Source organism: Canis lupus, chromosome 9 (assembly GCF_003254725.2).
Source record: "Canis lupus dingo isolate Sandy chromosome 9, ASM325472v2, whole genome shotgun sequence".
Lineage (NCBI taxonomy): Eukaryota > Metazoa > Chordata > Mammalia > Carnivora > Canidae > Canis > Canis lupus.
In genome coordinates, this window is record NC_064251.1 from 7632531 (window position 1) to 7652895 (window position 20365).

Genomic DNA, 20365 nt, shown 5'->3' on the forward strand with positions numbered 1-20365 from the left:
CGCAGGCGCGAGAGGGCGGTACCACGGCGGCCGCGACATGGGGGGGCGCGGAGCGGACGCCGGAAGTCGCGGCGGTACGGGTCCCACCGAGGGGTACGCGCCGCCGGCAGCGTCCACCCGCGCCGCGGCCAGAGCCAAGGCCCGAGGGGGTGGGCGTGGCGGCCGCCGCAGCGCAGCCCCGTCGGTTCCCTCGGCTCGCGGCGCGGCCCCGCGTCGCTCCCCTCCACCGGCTGCCATGAGCGAGCGCCTCCGCCCCAGGTGAGACCGCGGGGACCCCCTTCCTCCCCAGCCCTTGGCGGGGGCTGAGCCGAGGGCGCGCGGGGCGGGGGGTCCGAGCGGGCGTGGGCGCTGCGACTGTGCCCCTGGGTGCCGAGCGGCCCGGGAGGGGGCGGGGAGCAGCCGGGGCAGGAGGAGGGATGCGCCAGGACCTGGTCCCCGCGGTGCCGGAGGGGTCACTCGCCGGGTCGCCCCCCCCCGGGCCTCCCTACTTGGAACGCAGCCTGAACGGCCCCGGGAGAGAGGCAGTGGCCCTAAAGCCCGCCTGTCCTAAATTTAGGAGGGTGGGGGGATGGGAGGACGGTCGGGTCCGAGGGACGAGCCCCCATCGGCGTCCTGCGGGGCCGGGGCGCGAGGCTGCCGCGTCCCCAAGGTCAGGCGGGAGGGTCGGCTGTGACCTGCCGCGGGGAGGGATGGGGAGGCGCGGACGGTTGTGAGCGTGGAAGGACAGGTGCGGTGCCCAGAGCGGCTCGTCGGGGCTCAGCAGGCAGGTTCTAAACTGTCTGGACGCGGGGCCGTTTGCCTCCGAAGGCGGGAGGTGGGGCTGCACCGCGCTGCTGCCCCTGGGCCCCTGGGCCCCTGGGCCCCTGTGCCCCGAGCCTGGCCTGGGCCCCGGCCTCCCCCGGACCGACGGCGGCTGCCTCTGCTCGGCGCGCGCGGGCTTCTGTCTGTCTCATCATCGCCTGCCTCCCCCTTGTAAGAAGGTAGGCGGGGGAGGCGAAAGTGGGGCGCGGGCACCCCAGGTGAAGAGGAGCAACTCCACCTCCGGTTAGAAGAACCCCCTCCTCGTCGTGGGATCCCAAGGCCCGACACCGCCCTCCTTCTCATGAGGAAACCGAGTTCACCTGGTCCGCGCCCGTCTTCCCGGGTTGCCCGCTCTTCTCCGTAAAGCCCAAGCGAGTCCAGGAGGATCGCCTCGGCCAGGTTCTGCTGCATCTCTTCTTGTTGCTCCGTGTTTATCCATTGGCTCCGAATGGAATTGGCAGTCTTCGCACGGAGATCCTGCGCCGGCCCCGGAGGATGGTTAATTCGGGGATGAGGATCCTGGGAAACATCCTGAGGTTTTATTTGGTCCAGTAGGGAAAAACCTAGGGTCGCCCGTACTAATGCACTGGGTTATTGGATGATTGAGTCTCGGGTACGTAGTGAGTGGGGGCATGAAAAAGCCCGCTTGTAGTAGGAAAAAAGAGCGGTCTAAGTTTGAAATGAGAGGCCCAATTGGACCTGGCATTGGAATTAGGAACAGGAACCTTTGGCAGAGTAAGCCAGATCTACCTGCCGTTGTTTTCCTTCCCAAACCTGGTTGATCCTTCTGATAGTTTCTTGTGATGTCTCTGTATCTGAAAAAGCCTACATATTTCCTGCAGAAAGATTTCTTTTACCCACGGCTGGATAAGCAAATCTGAATGTGCTTTTTTATACTGTAGCAGATGCCTTTTATCTAGCACACAAATAACCCCAGCGTGTTTATACTGGTAACATCATTGCTATAAAAGAAACCATGTGATTTGGACTGGGGCTTCTCACCTACTTTTTCACCCAGTGTTTCATGGAATATGACGGACCAGCTCTGCCAGCTGCGGCTGTCATAATATCTCCAAGTCAGTTCAGTTTTCTAGATCTGTTTTCTCAATTTTAAGATAAGGGGTTGATCTGAGATGGTGATTTTTCAGACTGTTCCAAAATATACTGGGATGGCCATAGAAGGGAAGATGTATGTCAAAGAAACCCCTACTTTAACCAAAAGAAGTCCTTTGTTTCTTTTATATATGAGTGTATACACGTATATATGTGTGTGTGTATATATACACATGTATACGTATATATGTAATATATATAAAAGAGTGTATACACATCTATATATGTGTGTATAGATGCATATACGTATATGTATACATATATATGTGTTGAGGGATTACCCCCCACCCCCAGAGAAAGAAAAGGGCTCTGTTACTTTTTTTTTTTTTTAAAGTTTGAAAAACACTAATGTGGATACTCTTAAAGATTTCTTCTATGCTCAGTTTCTAGGAGATGACAGGAAGATTGGAAAGAAATGAAATGATGGGTAGTGATGTAATCAGCCATCCTTAGAAGTAGCAGATGCTAAACAACAATCTGTAACTAGATGCCTGGGGAGAATATAATCAATTATATGGGGGCTGCTAAAATTATAACCTGGTCTGTTGCATTAATATGGAAGGCTGTAATCTGACTTTGTGAGTAAGGTTGAACCTGCTATAATCTTGGCAATTATTAACAATACTGTTAAAAGAATATTTCAAGGATGGAATCTGCAAAGAGTCTAGAAAAGGAGAGAGAACAGGAGGGCTCATTCTTAATCCAGTACTATCCAAAGGAGAGGGCCCCTGACAGGAGCTAATTTGGGTGACCTGAGAAAGCAGCTGGGTATAAGGCAGGGATATTTCATGGTACTTGCCCAGAAAGTTAGTTGGAATCTGAAAAAACCAGCCCATCCTTTTTGTTCTTACACTTTGCCTGAGAACCTTCTTGACATTTCTTTTCTTGTCATTGGGTAGCTATAGCCTGGATTATAAATGAGGACATTGGAAACTTTGGGTCAGGCTCATAAGCGGTTAGAGTAGCTCAGCAGCCCAGAACACAGTCAGCTGCTGGCATATTGATAAGAGTTTGGAGGCCAGCATTCAGTGAGTTTCCCTGGGGTGTCAACTGGCCTTCTGTTGGACCTTGCTGTGTCACTGCTGCTCATCTCCAAAACAATTCTCTGGTCATATTATGATGAAAGTAGTAATTCCTTGGTTCAAATCTGTGGTAGTAGCACATCCACTTAAATGAGTATCAAACCTGCTTTTCACCTAGTTTTGAGCCTCAAAATACTTCAAAGTAACGTGCAGTTAAGATCTAAAACCCTGGGAGAAAGGTTACAGAGCAGAAATGATGGTCTTAGAAACAGACGAGTCTTAGAACGAGGCCAGTGGTATACCCCTTTGCAGCTTGGTTAATGCTTTATCAGAACCACACACTCCCAATTTATCACTCCAAGCCTCAACTGGATCTATACTCATTAATAAAGTTAGATGTGTTCAGATTTCAGGAGTATTGCAGAATACAGGGAATTGAGCTCAGGGTGAGAACTTAAATTTTCTCTGGTATCAAGACTTCAACTCAGAACCTTAGGATCATGCACCTGCCGTAGTATGCCACACTGATCCCAAAGAAAATGTACAGTTGTGTAGATGATGCTGTGCTCAAATTCAGCACTTTCCCCAAAGCTGTTTTTTCCTCTTGCTATAGAAATTTGAATCTTTTAAGGGTTTTCATTATAACAGATTATGCTGCTTTGTATAAACTGGCCTCTTGCCAGTGCTATCCAGTGGCATTTTCTGCAGGGATGGGAATGCCCTGTATCTGTGCTGTCCAGTACAGTTGCCACTAGCTACCTGTGGCCTTTGAACACTGAAAATGTAGCTAGTGTGACTAAGGAACTGGATATTAAATTAAATGTAAATAAGCTCATGTGGCTAGTGGCTACCATACTGGACAGCACAGTTGCAGGCAGCTTGCCTTCAAATGATGCCTTCTCTAGTTTATTTCTATTTTCTAGAGTTTTCTAGGGGCTTAGAAGTCCTTCAAGAAGCACTTTTTTTTTTTTTTTTTAAGATTTTATTTATTCATAAGAGAGAGAGAGAGAGGCAGAGACACAGGCAGAGGGAGAAGCAGGCTTCATGCAGGGAGCCTGACGTGGGACTCGATCCCAGGTCTCCAGGATCACACCCCAGGCTGAAGGCGGCGCTAAACCACTGAGCCACCGGGGCTGCCCCTTCAAGGAGCACTTCATTCTTGAATCAAGTATATACAGATTGTGTCTGTTGTGCATCTGTGGGAAATGTGTGGTTCTGTGGGAAATGTGTGGTTTTTCCTTAGACCTGAAGATTTTGAGCAGCGTGTGCTGTAAACTCAAAGTAACAATCTGGTGAAATGACATACAATACGTGCGTGCATGGTGACGGTGTAGAGTAACAAGAGTTAATGTGTCCCCAGAGCAGCCTTTCCAATGATGGTTGGGAGGAGTGATCTAATACGTGAGAGGGCGTTGAGCTTTTGTTGCATGTAGTAATTGGGGGAAAATCAGGGATGAAAGAAAGCTGCAGATTAGAGACCCCTGGACCTCTGATGATACTGCTGGGGTACGTGGGCAGAGGCAGCCACTCCTGTCTTACATACTGTCATATGGAAGGGGGTCAGATGAAATAACCTGAAATTGTGATTTCAGGAAATGCAGAGGGAAGATAACCTTAATGAGGTGGAATTTGGAAGCTTAGTCATTAGCATCACCCTGTACTTATTTATTCCCAGTAGGCATTTAAAGTTGCCAAGCTTCTTTTTAGAAGTCAGTTGTACTAATTTAAGCTCGCCCCTACTGCTGCTATTTTATATTTTCACTCTTTGTGGCCAGCGATGGTGTACTTCCACTTTTTACCTATTGGGATAGCATATGACGAGTTGTGTTTTATCAGGCAAGAGGGCAAATTTGTTGTTATGATTTACAATTTCAGGTGTCCAGAGGATCAATTATTGGATTTTTTTTTCTTCTTGTGATTTAATTTCAGGAAAAGGAGAAGGAATGGCAATGAAGAAGACCACCATCTTCCCCCGCAGACCAAAAGGAGTAGTAGAAACCCTGTCTTTCATGATTCCTGGGACACAGAGGTAGGAAGTGTGGTCAGAGTCTCTGTTGTTTTCATTGACTTGAGCTAAATAACCCAGTTTCTTTGTGTACTTAAAATTATTCTTCGAATAAATAAAACTGATCTTACTTGATTGCAGTGGTTTCAACTTTTTTTTGAGTCATGGCTCCTTTGAGGAAGCTGTGTACCTTTTCCCCAGCGAAGCGGTATATCTCTGCACATATTAGTACATACACACAGCCCAGAATTTGTTAGAAGTTTGATGGACTTTGGGAAGTTCATCTTTGAGCTGTCTAGTTGAATTTCAGAAACCCAGCTATTTTCTAATAGTTTATGAGCCATTAATTATTCTTAAGACAAGTATATTTTGTTGCTTTCATTTATATGTCTTTTATGAGAAGCTACATAAATGTTCAGAATAGATTATGTATACACAAAATCCTATTTTTTTTAAGTGTTACTACTTTTTTTATCATGTTGTTCTAACATGTTGCAGGGTGGAGGGGAGCCAGTAGGGAGAGGGGGAAACAGCTCCTGAAATTTTGGTTTCCTGAAAAGAGAGCTTTGGCAGAGTTTCTGTGCCCGCTCTAGGGACTGCCCTACAGAGGAAGGAGGCTAACATTTAAATGACGCCTCTGATCATTTACATACCGGAAAATTGTGACCCTTAACACCTTGTCACCCCGACTGAGAAGCTCCTCTCTGGCAGAGATCCCTGAGCCATATAATTTAAAGCAGAACTCTGTGTATCACAGAAACTCCGCATATCACAGTTTTTGCACAACCAAAATAATTTGTATTTTAATTAATTCTTGGTAATAGGATTTGACCTATATCCAGTCTTTACCTGAAATCCAAAGTTACCCTCCCCCCCACAAGGGGCAAGAAATCCGTTAACTCTCACATAGGTCATACACATGAATGTGTTATGTGGGACGGTTAATGAACAAGCACAGATTCGATCCTTCTGTGTGGAGACTTGAGTTTCTGTAACTCCTATCCCCCTTTTAACAATCTCCGGGAAAAACAAGGCTTTTTTCCTTTTTTCTTGTGTTGTAAAAATGATTAATAGAAAAGCAATTGAGCTTTTGTTTAATGTGACAATTGGAGGATGAAAGAAAAACAGAGATTAGAGGCTTCCATGAGCATCCAGTGATGAAACTGTGACAGTAATTGAGTTTCCATTATTCTTTTAGATTATAAGTCTATTAGAAGAGCGAGCGTTCAGTGATTATTTTCTCCGTATCAGTATTTCTTTACTTGAGTCTGCAAATCCTGCTAAGTGATGTTTATATTAGTTCAGAGGTACAGTCGGTCTAACTTTTTGTATTGATCATTCCCTCTGTTTATGTCGTGATGACTGGGAACAGGATTATAAATTGTCATCTAAAAAAAATTAGACACTTCTGATATCTTATTTTCAGTAAGACTCTTGGTAGTTTTGTTTTGTTTTAATTGCCGTTTATAGAAAATGATCTTTACTCCCTTTCTAAAACCTGTGCATTGGTATCACAGAAGCAAACAATGTATTGTTAATCAACTTCTTGGTTCATGTGTCTTGTTCTTACTTGTTCAAAGAAATGGAGTGGCTAAACCACTCTGTAATCATTAGTCTGAAAGATGGACTAGCTTGCCTTTGTTACACTTAACAGGCAGTGCAGGCACTTTTTATTTGTCTTGGTAATCTGAATTTACTGGTAGACCCCGCCTGGATTCTTATGACCATCCCATTCAGCCCTGCAGACTGGTTACCAGCGCTCTGAATGTGTGGCCTCTTGTGCTCTGCTTCTCCAGGGGTGGAGTTAACAAGTAATGAGGCCAGGTCAACCGAGGGCGGGCTAGAGAAGCAAAAAGCAGAGGAAAAACTTTTAAAATGGGAAGTTAAGCCCTGAATAATTGAATCCTCACCACTGGAATGTTGTCATGTTTATAGCACAAAACTATTAAGTTTAGGGGGCAGTTGGCTGCTTTTTGACAATTGGGTATGAAAAGGAAAATAATAAAATGACTCATTATTAGTAGATTACTTTTTTTGTTAATTTATGTAATCAAATATTAATGAAAATGTTATTTTTTAATTCTAAATTAGGGCCAATGAGGTGAGTTTCCTAAAGCCTAACTCAGTGAAGAGAAACTGTTTCTTGTGTCTTTCCTGAAATACTTAAGTCATTTTAGAATTCTTTTGCATGTGCCTTGAAGAACTTTTGTTTGGAAGGAGTTTGCTTTAATTCTGAGATAATTAAGGTTGTTGTTTTTTTTTTTATAATTTCCAAAAGTTATATTTTTCTCCTAACTGTAATAATACTGCCACATACCAGGAAATTAAGTGTGTAAGGTGTTTGAATTATGTATGCCACAAGTAAATCACAATTATCTATAAAATGGAAATAGTAAATATCTCTTCCTAGATACCACGAAGGTGAAGAATATGAACTGACTTGGCAGATGAGTTATATAAAGAGAAACTTTTAATCTACTTGTGCATTTTCTTCCTGTTATTTTTGTAGGTGGTATTATCTCTCCTTTTCAGGTGGGAAAACTGGAGTACAGAAAAGTAAAGTGGTTTGCCTAAAGATGCACAACTAATTAGAGGCAGGGTTGGTGAGCCCAGAGCTTGGCTGGTGAGCTCTCTGCTCTTGACCATGGTATGTGCCGTCTCCCAGAATACAGGCCGGAAGTTCTGAGAGATTTTGCTAAATATATCCAGAGGCAGCTAGGTCCTAGACTTCTCTCAAATCATAGGAGCAGAGAAAAAGAATTTTCTTGCTCCTGTAGCTGGAAAATATTTTTCCAAATAAATGCTATGATACAGTATTAGCTTGAAAGCAATTTTATATCTCCAGCTAGAAAAAGGGAAGAAATTGGCGTCTAAGGTTATTTTCAAAACTTTAATTGGTGTTTGAAACAAAGGCCTTAAATTTTAACTCAATGACTTAGATTTAATGATTTGTGAGCCTTAGGATACTATTTTAAAGTTGAGATATAATTTACTGGTATGGGAACAAACTTTTTTGTAACACCAGGCTGGATGAATCGTGGTAGTTAACGTATAAGTCAGGCTCATTTTTCTCATTGAGCAAAAAGTGAAATCATTTATCAATCTGTGTCTTCCTATTGGGTCTTGCACAAAGGCACATTCCTGATCTTGGACAGTTATTTGGACGGGTAAAAACTAGCTGGATTTAACTTTAATTTGTTCTCTAGGGGTGGCCTTATTGGTTTGAATTTTATCTCAATTTGTAGTAGAGGAATGCTCTTTGCTTTCAGCTTTAATATTTTTATTTTTTATTTTATTTGTTCATGAGACACAGAGAAGCAGAGACATAGGCAGAGGGAGAAGCAGGCTCCATGCAGGGAGCCCGATGTGGGACTTGATCTGGGGCTCTGGGATCACACCCTGAGCCAAAGGCAGACGTTCAATGGCTGAGCCACCCAGGCGTCCCTCAGCTTTAATTTTTATTTTTTATTTATTTATTTATTTTTTTATGATAGTCACACAGAGAGAGAGAGACAGGCAGAGGGAGAAGCAGGCTCCATGCACCGGGAGCCCGACGGTGGGATTTGATCCCGGGTCTCCAAGATCGCGCCCTGGGCCAAAGGCAGGCGCCAAACCGCTGCGCCACCCAGGGATCCCCAGCTTTAATATTTTTATCTACAAATTACCTTAGACGTTTCCACGGAAATGTGGCTTTGGTTACATAGGCGAATGCCTTTAAAAAGGTGCTGCTACCTGGGTAAATAAAAGCAGAACATTTTTTAAATGCAAAGGCCTCAGTTTGGGGGGTTGTTTTTGAAAGGTACTTAACCTACCAAGACCATTAAAATTTTTCAGATCACTACAAAGTAACAAGGAAAGAGAAAACACAGAGAACAAACAAGTGGCTTGACCTTAGCAGCCTCTGCCCTTTATTCCCCCCTCCCCTTTTGGGTCTCTACTGGAAGGGGGGGAAAGTTTTCATGTTTAACCCCAAAATCTTTTTTTTTTTTTAATTTTTTTTTTAAATTTTATTTATTTATGATAGTCACATAGAGAGAGAGAGAGAGAGGCAGAGACATAGGCAGAGGGAGAAGCACGCTCCATGCACCGGGAGCCCGACGTGGGATTCGATCCCGGGTCTCCAGGATCGCGCCCTGGGCCAAAGGCAGGTGCCAAACCGCTGCGCCACCCAGGGATCCCTAACCCCAAAATCTTAAGGGGTATTCTTAGTGTGAGTGCAGAGACCTGACCAAAAAATAACAACCAGGGGGACCCATGTGTCATTACAATTAGGATTCTCTAGACCCATTTATCTTAACTGATAAGAATTAGCTGAATATTAGGTGGTTTTTTTTTTTAATAGTGTGGATTTAGATGACAATGGGAATAGTTAATATAATTTTTCTAAAAGTATCTTAAGGCTCTTAGTTTTTGCCCTTTCTCATCTTCAGTCTGTCGGGAGGGTAGGAGGTACATTCCAAGGGACAGAAGTGTTTTTGGTGAAACTGTTAGGGTGTGTGTTGTGTTTAAAAACCTTGTAGCAAATGAACTCTGAAATTAACTTCTAAAACAGTCTGTTCAAAGTAGAGGAGCCGGCCTTTCCAAAATTAGTCTGATTTTTAGCATACGTTTTAAGAAACTTTGCTCAGGCGTAAGTCCTTGAAGTGTGAGTAATACATTGCTTCAGCCCACAGCATAAAAAGCTGCACCAGGCAGTTTCTTACTGACACTGAATGTTAAGTTTGTTAAGTAATGAGTACACACGTGTTTTTCTACAGGTTAGGATTATTTTTGGCCTGTTGAAATTTAAATAAAATGAAGTGATAGTAGAGCAGTCTAGGTAGGAAGGAACTTAACATTGTGTGGTCCTACTTCATCTTGTAAGGGAAACTGAGACACAGAAAGGATAGGCTCTTTACTCAGGGATGCAGAAGAGCAACCACCTGCATTGTCTTTCCTTGCATAGTTAGAAAGTGGTTTTAATTAGCCCACGGAATTCATTTGGAATCTTACCGCCTCGCTGATAATAGCAGACTTGGAGCTTTCTTAAATCATTGGGCACTTTGGAAGCACAGAACTTTCCATTAGATGCTCTGACAGACTTGGCAGGGATCATCTCTTGCATGTACTCCAAACTCTGCAGTGGACTTAGAAGGCACTTCATCATGACCCCAGGAAGGGCGTGTGTGCGATGAGCCAGAGTTGTTTGGTCTCTTGAGGCTCATGTAAATGGAAAAGCACCAGTGAATGGGGGAGATGGAGGCGATGGGAAGCTGGGAGTTAAAAGAAAATCAAATACACTGCCAGTCTGCTTTTCCAATTAAGAAGAGAAAGTGTGCAGCTCTAGGTAATAAATAGACACATATTCTGGTTCTCCTTTTATGAAGCAGAGGGACTCTGTAATTAATATTCCTGTCTGGAGGGCCTTCTAAAGATTATTAGCATGAATGGTCTTTAGAATTGTTTTGTTTCTACCATGGGCATCACATCACGGGCTGTCTCTTAAACTGACTTCGCCCCCTGGGAAGATGGAGCTGGGTGGAGGGGAGGCCAGGCTGAGGGGCCGAGAGTTCTTGACCTCTGCTCTAGAATTTCGGTCCTGTGGATGGTCGGAGAACCTGAGCTCCCTAGCGTGCCTTGCCTCAGGGTCAGGATTTATATAACACACGCTCTTCCTTCTGCTGCGGGAAGTGCCCCTCTGCCTTCTGTGTCGCTCTGTCTCCTGGCGAGGCCCCTCAGCGACCCCCCAGTATGCCTCCCTTCTCTCAGTCCCTCCAGCGTCGTGTCCCCGAGTCTCCTCTCCACCCTGCCCGTGCTTCGGCTTTCTTCCCCTTCCCCAGTCGGCTGGCTGGCGCTGTTCCATCTGCCTTCCCTCCTCCGCTCCTTCCCTCTGGACCCCAGTTTCCTTCCCAACACCCCTGAACCGTTCCTCAAGGCTCACCTGTGCTCTTTGCATTCAGCAGACACGTACTGAGCACCTAGTACTTTGCCAGCTCGGTTGTCTCTCCTTGGCCTGTGATGCACCCCCTTTGATTGACATTGCCTGCCACAGACTTCCCGCGGGCCTGCTCTCCTGCTCGAGGCGCAGAACCCTCTTCCTGCGTGGAGATCTGAGCAGGTCTTCTGTGCAGACTTCAGGGCACTTGGTCATCGAGCCATACCCGCTCATGGATAGTTCATCTGACCGACTGTGCTGGAGTGGCCCGCCACGGCCCGCCCTTAGCTTTACCTCCCCAAACACTCCTTCCTCCTGGTTTTGCTCTCCTTGTGCTCCCAGTTTGTCACATCCCGCTTGCTGAAACTCTTCTTCGATCTTCTAGGCCCAGTTCAAGCACGTTTCATCTTAAGGGAGGCTCTCCTAGTTCTTTGAGCACCTGGTGCTAGCTTCCTGTCACCAGAGTAGCAGTGATGGTATGATCGTGATCCGTGGCTGTATCGCCACCATATTCTTGGCCAAGCCCAGCACATTCTTGTTGAATTCATCCTAGTCAAGATGCCATCTTGTACAAAGCAGGCACATGAGCATTTGTGTGGACAGTAGTTTGGCCATCAGAATAATCTGCGTACTCGGGCCAGGTTTTCCAGAGCCATCTGGGGCACTGGCATGTGCACTTTTTTAAAAAAGCCCACAGGTGATTCCTGAATAGACTGACCCGTGGTGGTTCTCGGTCCTGCCCAGACATCTTCGCTTGGAGACTTCATGAGCTCTTAAGCTAACCAGGTGTCCTCGCCTTGCACGCACATCTTCTCCCCTGGGTTGTGAGTTGCCTTGGCGTGTCTAGAGAGATCCTGTTGGTCGGAATCGGCATAAATGTAACTTTATTGTGCTTGTACACATGGATGTGCGAGGGGTTCTTATTTCATGGAGCGTGACCTTATCTCTTTTGGTTTATAATATAAATCTGTCCTGCAAGTACCCGGGTCGGATGTCAGCACGAAGCCTAAACTGAAAATTCAGAGGAAAGAGGTAGAGCTCTGCAACTGCCCACTGGGACAGTGTGTGCTGAGTGGTCTCCTGAGGTGCAGGGGATGGGTTTGAGGACTCTTTCTTAGCCCCAAAGTCTGATAAAGGAATTCCTAAGAACGATATTAGTAACAAGGTAAAACTTCTGTCTTAGTTTAGCAGTTGTAATTTTGAAACTGTACTGTAAAGGAGCGCCCTCTCCCAAGCAGTTTGATACTAAAAAGCTCCACGAAGTAGGGAAAATACGATTTCTTTTTTTATCTCAAGTTTTTTGGTTTTACTCATAAAACGATTGTCTTCTGTGCAGATCTTAAAACGTTGACAGAGACTTACTTCTTAGTCTTAGGGTTGGGAGGAAATAATGGTTTTCCCTTGTCTTATAAAGTAGACCTGGGTGACAGTGTTCATATCTAGTACAGTAACTTCCCCATTTTTTTTTGGCCCTGTCCCATAGAAATGTTTTGTGACCCAGCACATACCAAATATATTCATGAACAATAAAACAAGTTTCTCAGTACAGTTACCCTTTTCAGTGTTTCGCTGTTGCTGTTTTTTTTAATGCTGGCTGCTAATGGGTTTCCCCTTCAGTTTCAAAACCTCTGGTTCATCCCTAGAGGGTGAGATACTCCTGAAAGCCTCCCGTGGTGAGAAGACTTTGTTGCAGGTGGCAGAAGATAGGAACCAAAGCATCTTTGAAAGGTGTTTTGCTTTTACCTTTGAGGACAGTAGTACGTAGGTAATAACGTTTTTTGTAAATGTGAAAAGAATAGATGAGGCGTGTTTACCCTGATTCCTGGATTCTAGATAGACTCTTTTATTAGTTTATAGGTAGCATTGGCCTGCTCAGTGCAAGTAAATGTAACTGTGAAGCAGTTTCAGAGGCTCTTACAGGAGGCAAATAGTCTTCTGCAGATCCCACTGACAGTATCAATATGGTTTTTAAGTCTCGGTCTTGAGGTCAGAAGTACCTGAAGATCTCTCACTGTTTGGTAGCAATGTTCTTTATTCTCTTAATTGTGAAGCGATTTTCTTTCCACAGAAATCTTTTTTTGTGGAAGGTATAGAAAATAAAATCATAAAAAATGGAAGGTCCAAATTCTAAATATTCTGGCACATATATCCTTCTAGACTGTTTTTGGTGTACATATATGTCTGTCTACACTAAAGAAAAACATTTAAAAAAAGCAGCTGGCATACTACTTGTAGTATGTAGACTTCTTTCTTGGTGTGTATATATGCATTATCATTGTTAGTAGCTGAGTAGAATTTCATTGTTAACAATTATAATTCACGGAGTCTAGTTTATATACACGTTATAATAGAATTCGTTTCCCTACTGTTAGATATGTAGGTGGCTCACACTTTTTTGCTGTTAAAAACAAAGCCACATTAAACATTCGTGGACCTGTCTTTATAAAGTTGGTATAAACCACGTCTTTACATGAGGTTTTTAAAATGAACTAGAAATCACAGATGTCTTTTCACGGTATTGTACAGAAATCTCTTCAAACCTGTTTATTTTGAAGAACTTTAACCTTTTCTCAGAATAGTGTCACCTTTGCTATTATAGTGTGAAATAAAATTTGAGATGGAAACTTGACTTCCTAGAAACTGATTCTAGTTCTTGCCTTAATTTTCAGACAGTACCTGTAACGAAAAACAGTAAAGAAAACAGACTAAGAGGAAACAAAGTGTTCTGCGCGGTGGGTTTCTTACCTAGTGTAGTAGCTGACTCGTTAACTATTCACATTACTGGGTGCAGGAGAGCTGCACATCTGGGCTGTTACCTTCTAGGTTACAAGAGGCTTTTGTGGAGAAGTTTTTGGTTTTGAGTTATATTTGACTTAAGTCTTTAAGTACTTTTTTTTTTTTTAAGATTATTTATTTACCTGAGAGAGAATGAGCCAGGGGGAGGGGAGTGGGAGAGGAAAAGGGAGAAGCAGACTCCCCATTGAACAGGCTAGATCCCAGGACTCTGGGATCAGGACCTGAGCCAAAGGCAGCCGCTTAACTGACTGAGCCATCCAGGTGCCCCAGTCTTTGCTGCAGCAGCTAACTCTGCCATCTGACTCCATTCAGCCCGTTACAATGCTTTTCATGTTTGTGGGTTTTTTTGCAGAAAGATTGTCTCTTACTGTCTGTGGGCAATGGGATATGTGACCTGTTAAGTAGCTCCAGATGACATATGGACCATGATGATCCTTCCTTTAAGTCTTATTAAGAATGGATATCCTTCATGGACATTGCTTTCTTGGCTGTTTGTTATGTTTCTGTACATATCATTAGGTACAACTTTTGATCAAAAATGGATAAGCTAGTATTTTAAAAATCACTTTTAAATGATCTATCTGGAAACATTAATACATTTATTTTTATTTTTTAAAGATTTTATTTATTCATGAGAGAGAGAGGGAGGGAGGGAGGGAAGTAGGGAGACAGAGACACAGGCAGAGGGAGAAGCAGGCTCCACGCAGGGAACCTGATGTGGGACTCGATCCTGGGACTCCAGGATCACACCCTGAGCCAAAAGCAGACACTTAACCGCTGAGCTACCCAGGTGTCCCTATATATTTATTTTTATAGCAAAAATACAGAATAACCACATTGCAAGAAAGTTCTAGTGTAGGGTAGGAAAAAAAAAAAGCAACTGTAATCCCTCCATTTTAACACGACTACTATGGCTAGTTCTTTTCCAGTCTTTTTTTCTTACATGTAATTTTACATAGTTGTATGCAGACTTTCCAAAACCAATGTCTTTGTATAAGGGTGTGTGAATTAGGATAGATCCAAGGGCTAAGTTAAGAAAAGTGTATGCCAGATCATTAATTACTAGAACTTTAACTTTTCTCATGGATTGATTCTTTGTACAGTATTGGATTGAGTTGTGAATGGAGGAAGGGTACTGCTAATCAGGTATTTGAAATACAATACTTAAATGGTAAAATACCAAAATTCTTAAATAAGATTCTTAACATTGCCTTCCCTTTTGGGAACCCTAGTTCTTAGGGATTTCTGCGTAGCTTCTTAAGACAACTAAGACACCAAATCATATTTGTTACATTAAAAAAATTAGGCACACACATTTATCAAACTGTAAAATTGCTAGTGTAACTTTATAAGAAGTATGTTGTAGTCTTTCAAGAAAAGTGTTCTGCATTCAGAGAATACCATTTTGTGTCCATAAGATAATGAAATTGTCAGACTTTTTAAAACTTGTGCCCAAGAAGCTGTTTTATGTTTTTTTTTTTTTTTTTAAGATTTTATTTATGAGAGACACAGAGAAAGAGAGAGAGAGAGAGAGAGAGAGGCAGACACACAGGCAGAGGGATAAGCAGGCTCCATGCAGGAAGCCAATGTGGGACTCGATCCTGGGTCTCCAGGATGAGGCCCTGGGTTGAAGGCGGAGCGAAACCACTGAGCCACCCGGGCTGCCCGTTTTATGTGTTAATGACACTTATGCCCTATACCAGGGATGGATACTTTCCCTTGGAGGCTGAGAACTTCCTCTTTGATTAGTTGGAGATTATTGGGATGAATGATGAAAGCAGGTAGAGAAGATGTGGAAAGGAATGAAGATGTAGTTGAGGGGCTTTGCGGTCAGGCCTGCACTTGATCCTGGACCCTGCCGCTTCCTGGGGATGTGATGGGGATCATAATCCCATGCAACCTCACTTGGCAGTCAGAACGAAATACCTTAGGTGAAAGCTCCACTGTATGTTTTGATGCTGGTACTCCTCAAACCAAATAGGAAGAATGCTCTTACATGGGGTATTATAAATGAGACCACAGCGACGTTCTTAAGAAACCCAACAGTCTAATGGTGGTCCTGTTTGTTTTTCCTTCCAGTCTTCAAGCAGTGATAGTGGTGGGAGCAGCAGCAGCAGCAGCAGCAGCATCAACAGCCCGGACAGGGCAGGCGGGCCAGAGAGCAGCTTGAACCACACGGCTGCTGGGTCCGGCCCTCACACCCCTCAGCCTGTTCCCGAGCAGTCCGCACTGTGCCAAGGCCCTTACTTCCACATCAACCAGACCCTGAAGGAGGCCCACTTTCATAGCCTACAGCACCGAGGACGGCCTCCAACATGATGTGCCGGCAGTTTCTTGCCTTCTGTGAAGGGACAGCGCTGTGCAGATTTGATATTTCAACTTATGATGTTTTAAAAAATTGCACAAAAATATGCCTGTTGGCTTTTCAGTCTATATTTGAAATAACAGGTTAACAGGCAGTTGTTTACTTGTGGTTTTGCTGCACTATTGCAATTTCAAAGGGGCTTTGAAGCAATTTTTTATAGGATTCTTTTGAGGGTGGGTATCGAATCCATGTCAAGGTAATGGTATGAGGAAATCTCATCTGCGTGTTGAATCCATAGTTTGTCCAGTTCAGATTGATTTCCAAATCTGTCAATTAGAAATTCTACTTTATGTATAAAAAGGCCTTTTAAAAATGCGGGATCTTCAATTTTTTAAATTCAATAAACTAGTAAAGAGTATCTAGTTTCCATGAAAAAAACCTAAGTTGTTTTCCAAAATATAGAAAGCTTGATTCAGTCTTGCACTGAAATTAATTGCCATACTACCTCTTAGTATGTAGATGTCCTGTTGAAAGTACTCTCTCCTCCGTAACAGGAGAACAATCAGATCCAAGTTAGACTGTGTCAGTGAAGCAGCCTTGCTAATAACCGTCTTCTCTCTTTGTTATATATTTGTATCTCCAGAGAGAATGTCTTTCAGACTTGTATACCCAGCTCACTTCCGCTACCGTTAGTCCTCCAAAGCCTCCATCTCAGACTTAGGAAACACGGCACAGTTCTGACAGTCAAGTACGTAATGACCCTTTGTCTCACTCACAGACTTGTTTTACCAGCAGCTTCCGAAATCTCGCTGGGAACCCACATTGGGGTTCAAGAATTAAGGCGCTGAGGAATGCTGACTGAGTGTGAGCTATCTGAACTGCTGTCTCACATCACAAGTATTGTGAAACTGTTGGACAAGGATTCACTGTATACTTACAGTAGCCCCTGACAGTAATGGGGGGTGGGGGTGGGGGGAGCCATGTTTCCACCGCTGAAACTGGAAAGACTGGTGTGGGTTAGAAACAAACAAGCAGAGACACCGGTAGAAGAAATGATGTAGTATTTATTTAGAGAGAGACGGATATGTTCCCATGTTATTTAGTCATACTAGAGAGCCAACCTAGCTTGAATAATGAAGGCGTAGATGCGTCTTCTTCCTCACTGACCAGCTGTCTGAACAAGGAGCCAGGATGCGTTGGGTCACCTGCTCGGGAGAGTGCCGGGGGGACAACCTGCCATGCATGTAGAGGAAAGTGCCTTAGAGTCTACCCAAACCCTCCTGCCTGCTCACACCCTTCACTCCACTTGGGAGTCCACACAGCACACACAAGCAGATCTGAGAAGCACGGATAGCTCTAGTCAGGGGACTTTGCTCTGTGGAGACCAGCAAAGGATCTAGGGGACAAAATGAGATCTGATCATGTGATAGAACTAACATCTGAAGATAAGGACTATCGTAGGAAAAGGGTAAAACACAGGGACCTCCTTTCCGTGGTCTGAGCCTTTACAATAGACAGAACTTACAGGTCGGTTACTTGTAGGAGATCGAGAGTTCTGGGGCAAGTGCCAGCTCAGGTCCCAGCTTTCAGAGGGGATGGCTTGGGCTTTTCACTACCGCCTCCCAAGTGTTAACGGCCAGATGTTTAAGGAGAATTTTGGTCTTACTGGGTTTGATGGCAGGGAAGGTGGAAAGGACACGTTGCTAATATTTTTGTCCAGCAAGAAAGCAACAGAACTAAATGCCAGAAGAAGACAAGCTGTTTGGGCTCAAACACACGTGTACACAACACAATTCAGAAATACCCAGGAGGACTCCTGCGGGCTTAATGGATGGCAGTCTACTGAAACAAAATGTGTATGAAGAAGAAAATGTCAAACTTGAGAAGCAAATTCCCTTTTATTTCCCACCCCAACTGCAAGAAATGGAAGATGAAACTACCACCAGAACAAAAGTTCTTTCCAAATAAGTACAGTCGTAGTACTGGGTTAGCGGTTAACTCTTTCACCCTACAAACAAATAATCTCCATCCTGTCCTGCTTGTTTTCTACAGCGTTGGCAGCCTGAGATGACGTTTCTATTATGAGGCTACTAATAACGTAAATGGGCATCTTTTAAAACTTCTCGCAGCTCAAGCTAGTGAAACCTTGTACTTCTATTATTGCGCCGCCATTAAAAGCAGCATTAGTGCATTTTGTCATTCAGTTCTTTATCGATTATTTGAAGGGGAGTGAATCAGGTGGTTTGGCGGGAGAAGGGGATAGGATTGATGGGGGTGAACCCCCGGCTCTCTGCACTAACCTGGGCTTTTGTTTCCATACTTCTGCTGGTTGATTTGGCCTTTCGGGTACTTGTCATGCTCAGTGGAAGAAGTCCAAACCTCCAAGACAAGATGCAGAATTTCAGGGGCATGAACAGGAAGTTTCAGATAGGCCTCAGCAAAAGCATTTTGGAATCATTACCTGATCTGACTCGACGCCAGGGGCAGTATATTATGGGGTTCTTGGGAGTTGAATGTGCAGCTCCTGGGAGTGAAATGATTCTCTGTCCCAGTGACCAATCCAAATAGGACCTGACAGACAGGAAATGGGGGACAGTAACAGGCTAGGTTTGTCGCTGTCTAGCGAAAAGAGAAAATCACTCCTCTTGCTAGTAATCAAGCTCTACTTTTATTTCTCACCATCCTTTTGGGGAATGTTGCTTGCAGTGTGTTCATGCTTCAAAATTTCCTTTTTCACTGCCCCCAGGTCAGAATCTGAGTCACATCGCTTTTATTTTATTCCCCTGAGGCCTTGATAAAACCTTAGTAATCCTTATCTACAACTGTAGAGGGGCGAGATCATGGTTGCCTCTACAGTGAGACTTTATCTAATCCTCTTTCAGCCCTTACTACTATGGTGAGCTATTTATGTCCCACCCTGCTCCTGACACTGCCCCCAGGATTACCAAGTGCTGGAGCCTATAGCTCTGCACACAAACTGAGCATGTTTCTCACGTGACTTACAGAAGTTCGTTGCACTAGGCGATTAAGGTTGCTGTTGAGGTGTGGTGTGAAAACATCCAGGTCAAACGGGTCAATGAGTGCCTCCAGATAGTCAGCCACTTTCTCAATTCTGAAAAGAGGATTATGATTAGTCTCCACACTTTTCAGGTCAAAAACCAACCTTACAGCATTTCAGTGCTAAAGAAACTCCGTATTTGGATTTATTCTTAATTCCTGGCTTGGTACCACTTGTCACTGCCCATCGTGCTTAAGTAATCAAGAGCTTTAGCCTGCTAAGATGTCGGAGTGAAGTCCATTCCTTCCTCATGTTGTTAGGGACAGTGCCAGAGGCTCAAATTATACCCGGGAGTTGGTAGGCTGACTCAGAAGAGAGAGAATTGAGATTCCACCTACCACACTCCACCATGGCATTTATCCAGCAGGTGGCCACTATTGATCAAGCTGGTAATATGAGCACTTCCTGGTTAAAGCTAACCACTAACACACAAGGAGAGGCTGTTTTGTGGCTTTCTGGAAGAGGGGCTGTGTGTGCTTGGGGGAGGCAGCACGGGGCAGAGCCTAGGTGGGGTGAGCATACCTGGAGTCCTGTTTGCTGCGGCCACTTTTCACCTCCTCAGTCCTGGCTGTCAGAACAATGTTGAGATAACGCAGATCATAAAGCAGTTGCAGGGCCCGATTCTGGGTCATCGGGAAGGCACCTTCTTTCTGTAAATGAATTTCCCATCCCCACCCTTGAAGGGAGGTGACTTGTAACAGGAACAAAATCAACAACTTTATACTCTGAGTTACAGCTTGTTGCTTCAGAAGCAGCAGCTTTGTATACTCATAAAGGGCGGTTTGATGTCACAATGACAAAAAGATTGGGTTATACTCAAAACTTTGTCTTAAACCAAACTAAAAAACCTTACAATAGAGGCCTCGGGTGCTACAGACTGCCCTTTTAGAAGAAAAAAGCTCAAGTGAAGGAGAGGCATTCTGAGCAGCTCAGGAGAGGAGACTTCCTCTAATTCTTTCCCAAATCCAGAGTTGGTTCCCATCTTAAAGATGTCACTAATGAAACAGGAACATCCAAGGGCAGAACACTTTGGGAAAGGGGTGAGGGGAGTGGAGGGCTGGGAGGCAGGAGCTCCCTTAGGTAAGTGCCTCTGTGTGCCACACACTGCACTGGGCATGGTCCACCCCCCACCCCGCCCAAGCAGTTCTCCAAGTGACCACACCTGACCCTGGAGAAACTGAGACAGCTTCACGTTATGCCCAAAGCCACAGCATGCTCGTGGTAGTGCTGGGGTGGGACACCAGGCCTTCTCCCCTTCCCGTTCAACCGCCTTTTAGTGCAGACCTGCTCGATCCTTGAGAAGGGGCAGGATGAACTCGCAGGGCGGGAAGCCACTACCGATTAGCCTGCA

General features: G+C 44.5%; 2 protein-coding genes across 6 annotated transcripts in view; one reads left to right on the top strand and one right to left on the bottom strand.

Annotated features, from left to right (window-relative positions):
* Nucleotides 1-18147, top strand: FAM104A (family with sequence similarity 104 member A). Of its 5 annotated transcripts, none has more exons than XM_025467870.3 (4): nucleotides 1-258; nucleotides 4866-4965; nucleotides 13525-13587; nucleotides 15731-18147. In XM_025467870.3, the coding sequence occupies exons 1-4, from the start codon at nucleotides 38-40 to the stop codon at nucleotides 15968-15970; spliced, it is 624 nt and encodes a 207-aa protein (XP_025323655.1). In that variant the 5' UTR covers nucleotides 1-37; the 3' UTR covers nucleotides 15971-18147. The 5 variants fall into 5 exon arrangements, with proteins under 5 accessions (XP_025323655.1, XP_025323657.1, XP_025323654.3 ...); XM_025467869.3 differs by lacking the exon at nucleotides 1-258 and adding an exon at nucleotides 402-649; XM_025467873.2 differs by lacking the exon at nucleotides 1-258 and adding an exon at nucleotides 987-1299.
* Nucleotides 17001-20365, bottom strand: part of COG1 (component of oligomeric golgi complex 1) — a 12868-nt gene continuing 9503 nt past the window's right edge. Inside the window, exons 10-14 of the mRNA XM_025467850.3 lie at nucleotides 19537-19664; nucleotides 18960-19068; nucleotides 18418-18527; nucleotides 18257-18335; nucleotides 17001-17189 (exon numbers count right to left, since the gene is read on the bottom strand). Of these exons, the coding sequence (XP_025323635.3) occupies nucleotides 17052-17189; nucleotides 18257-18335; nucleotides 18418-18527; nucleotides 18960-19068; nucleotides 19537-19664 (564 nt within the window). The 3' untranslated portion in view covers nucleotides 17001-17051. The remainder of the gene's footprint in view (nucleotides 17190-18256; nucleotides 18336-18417; nucleotides 18528-18959; nucleotides 19069-19536; nucleotides 19665-20365) is intronic.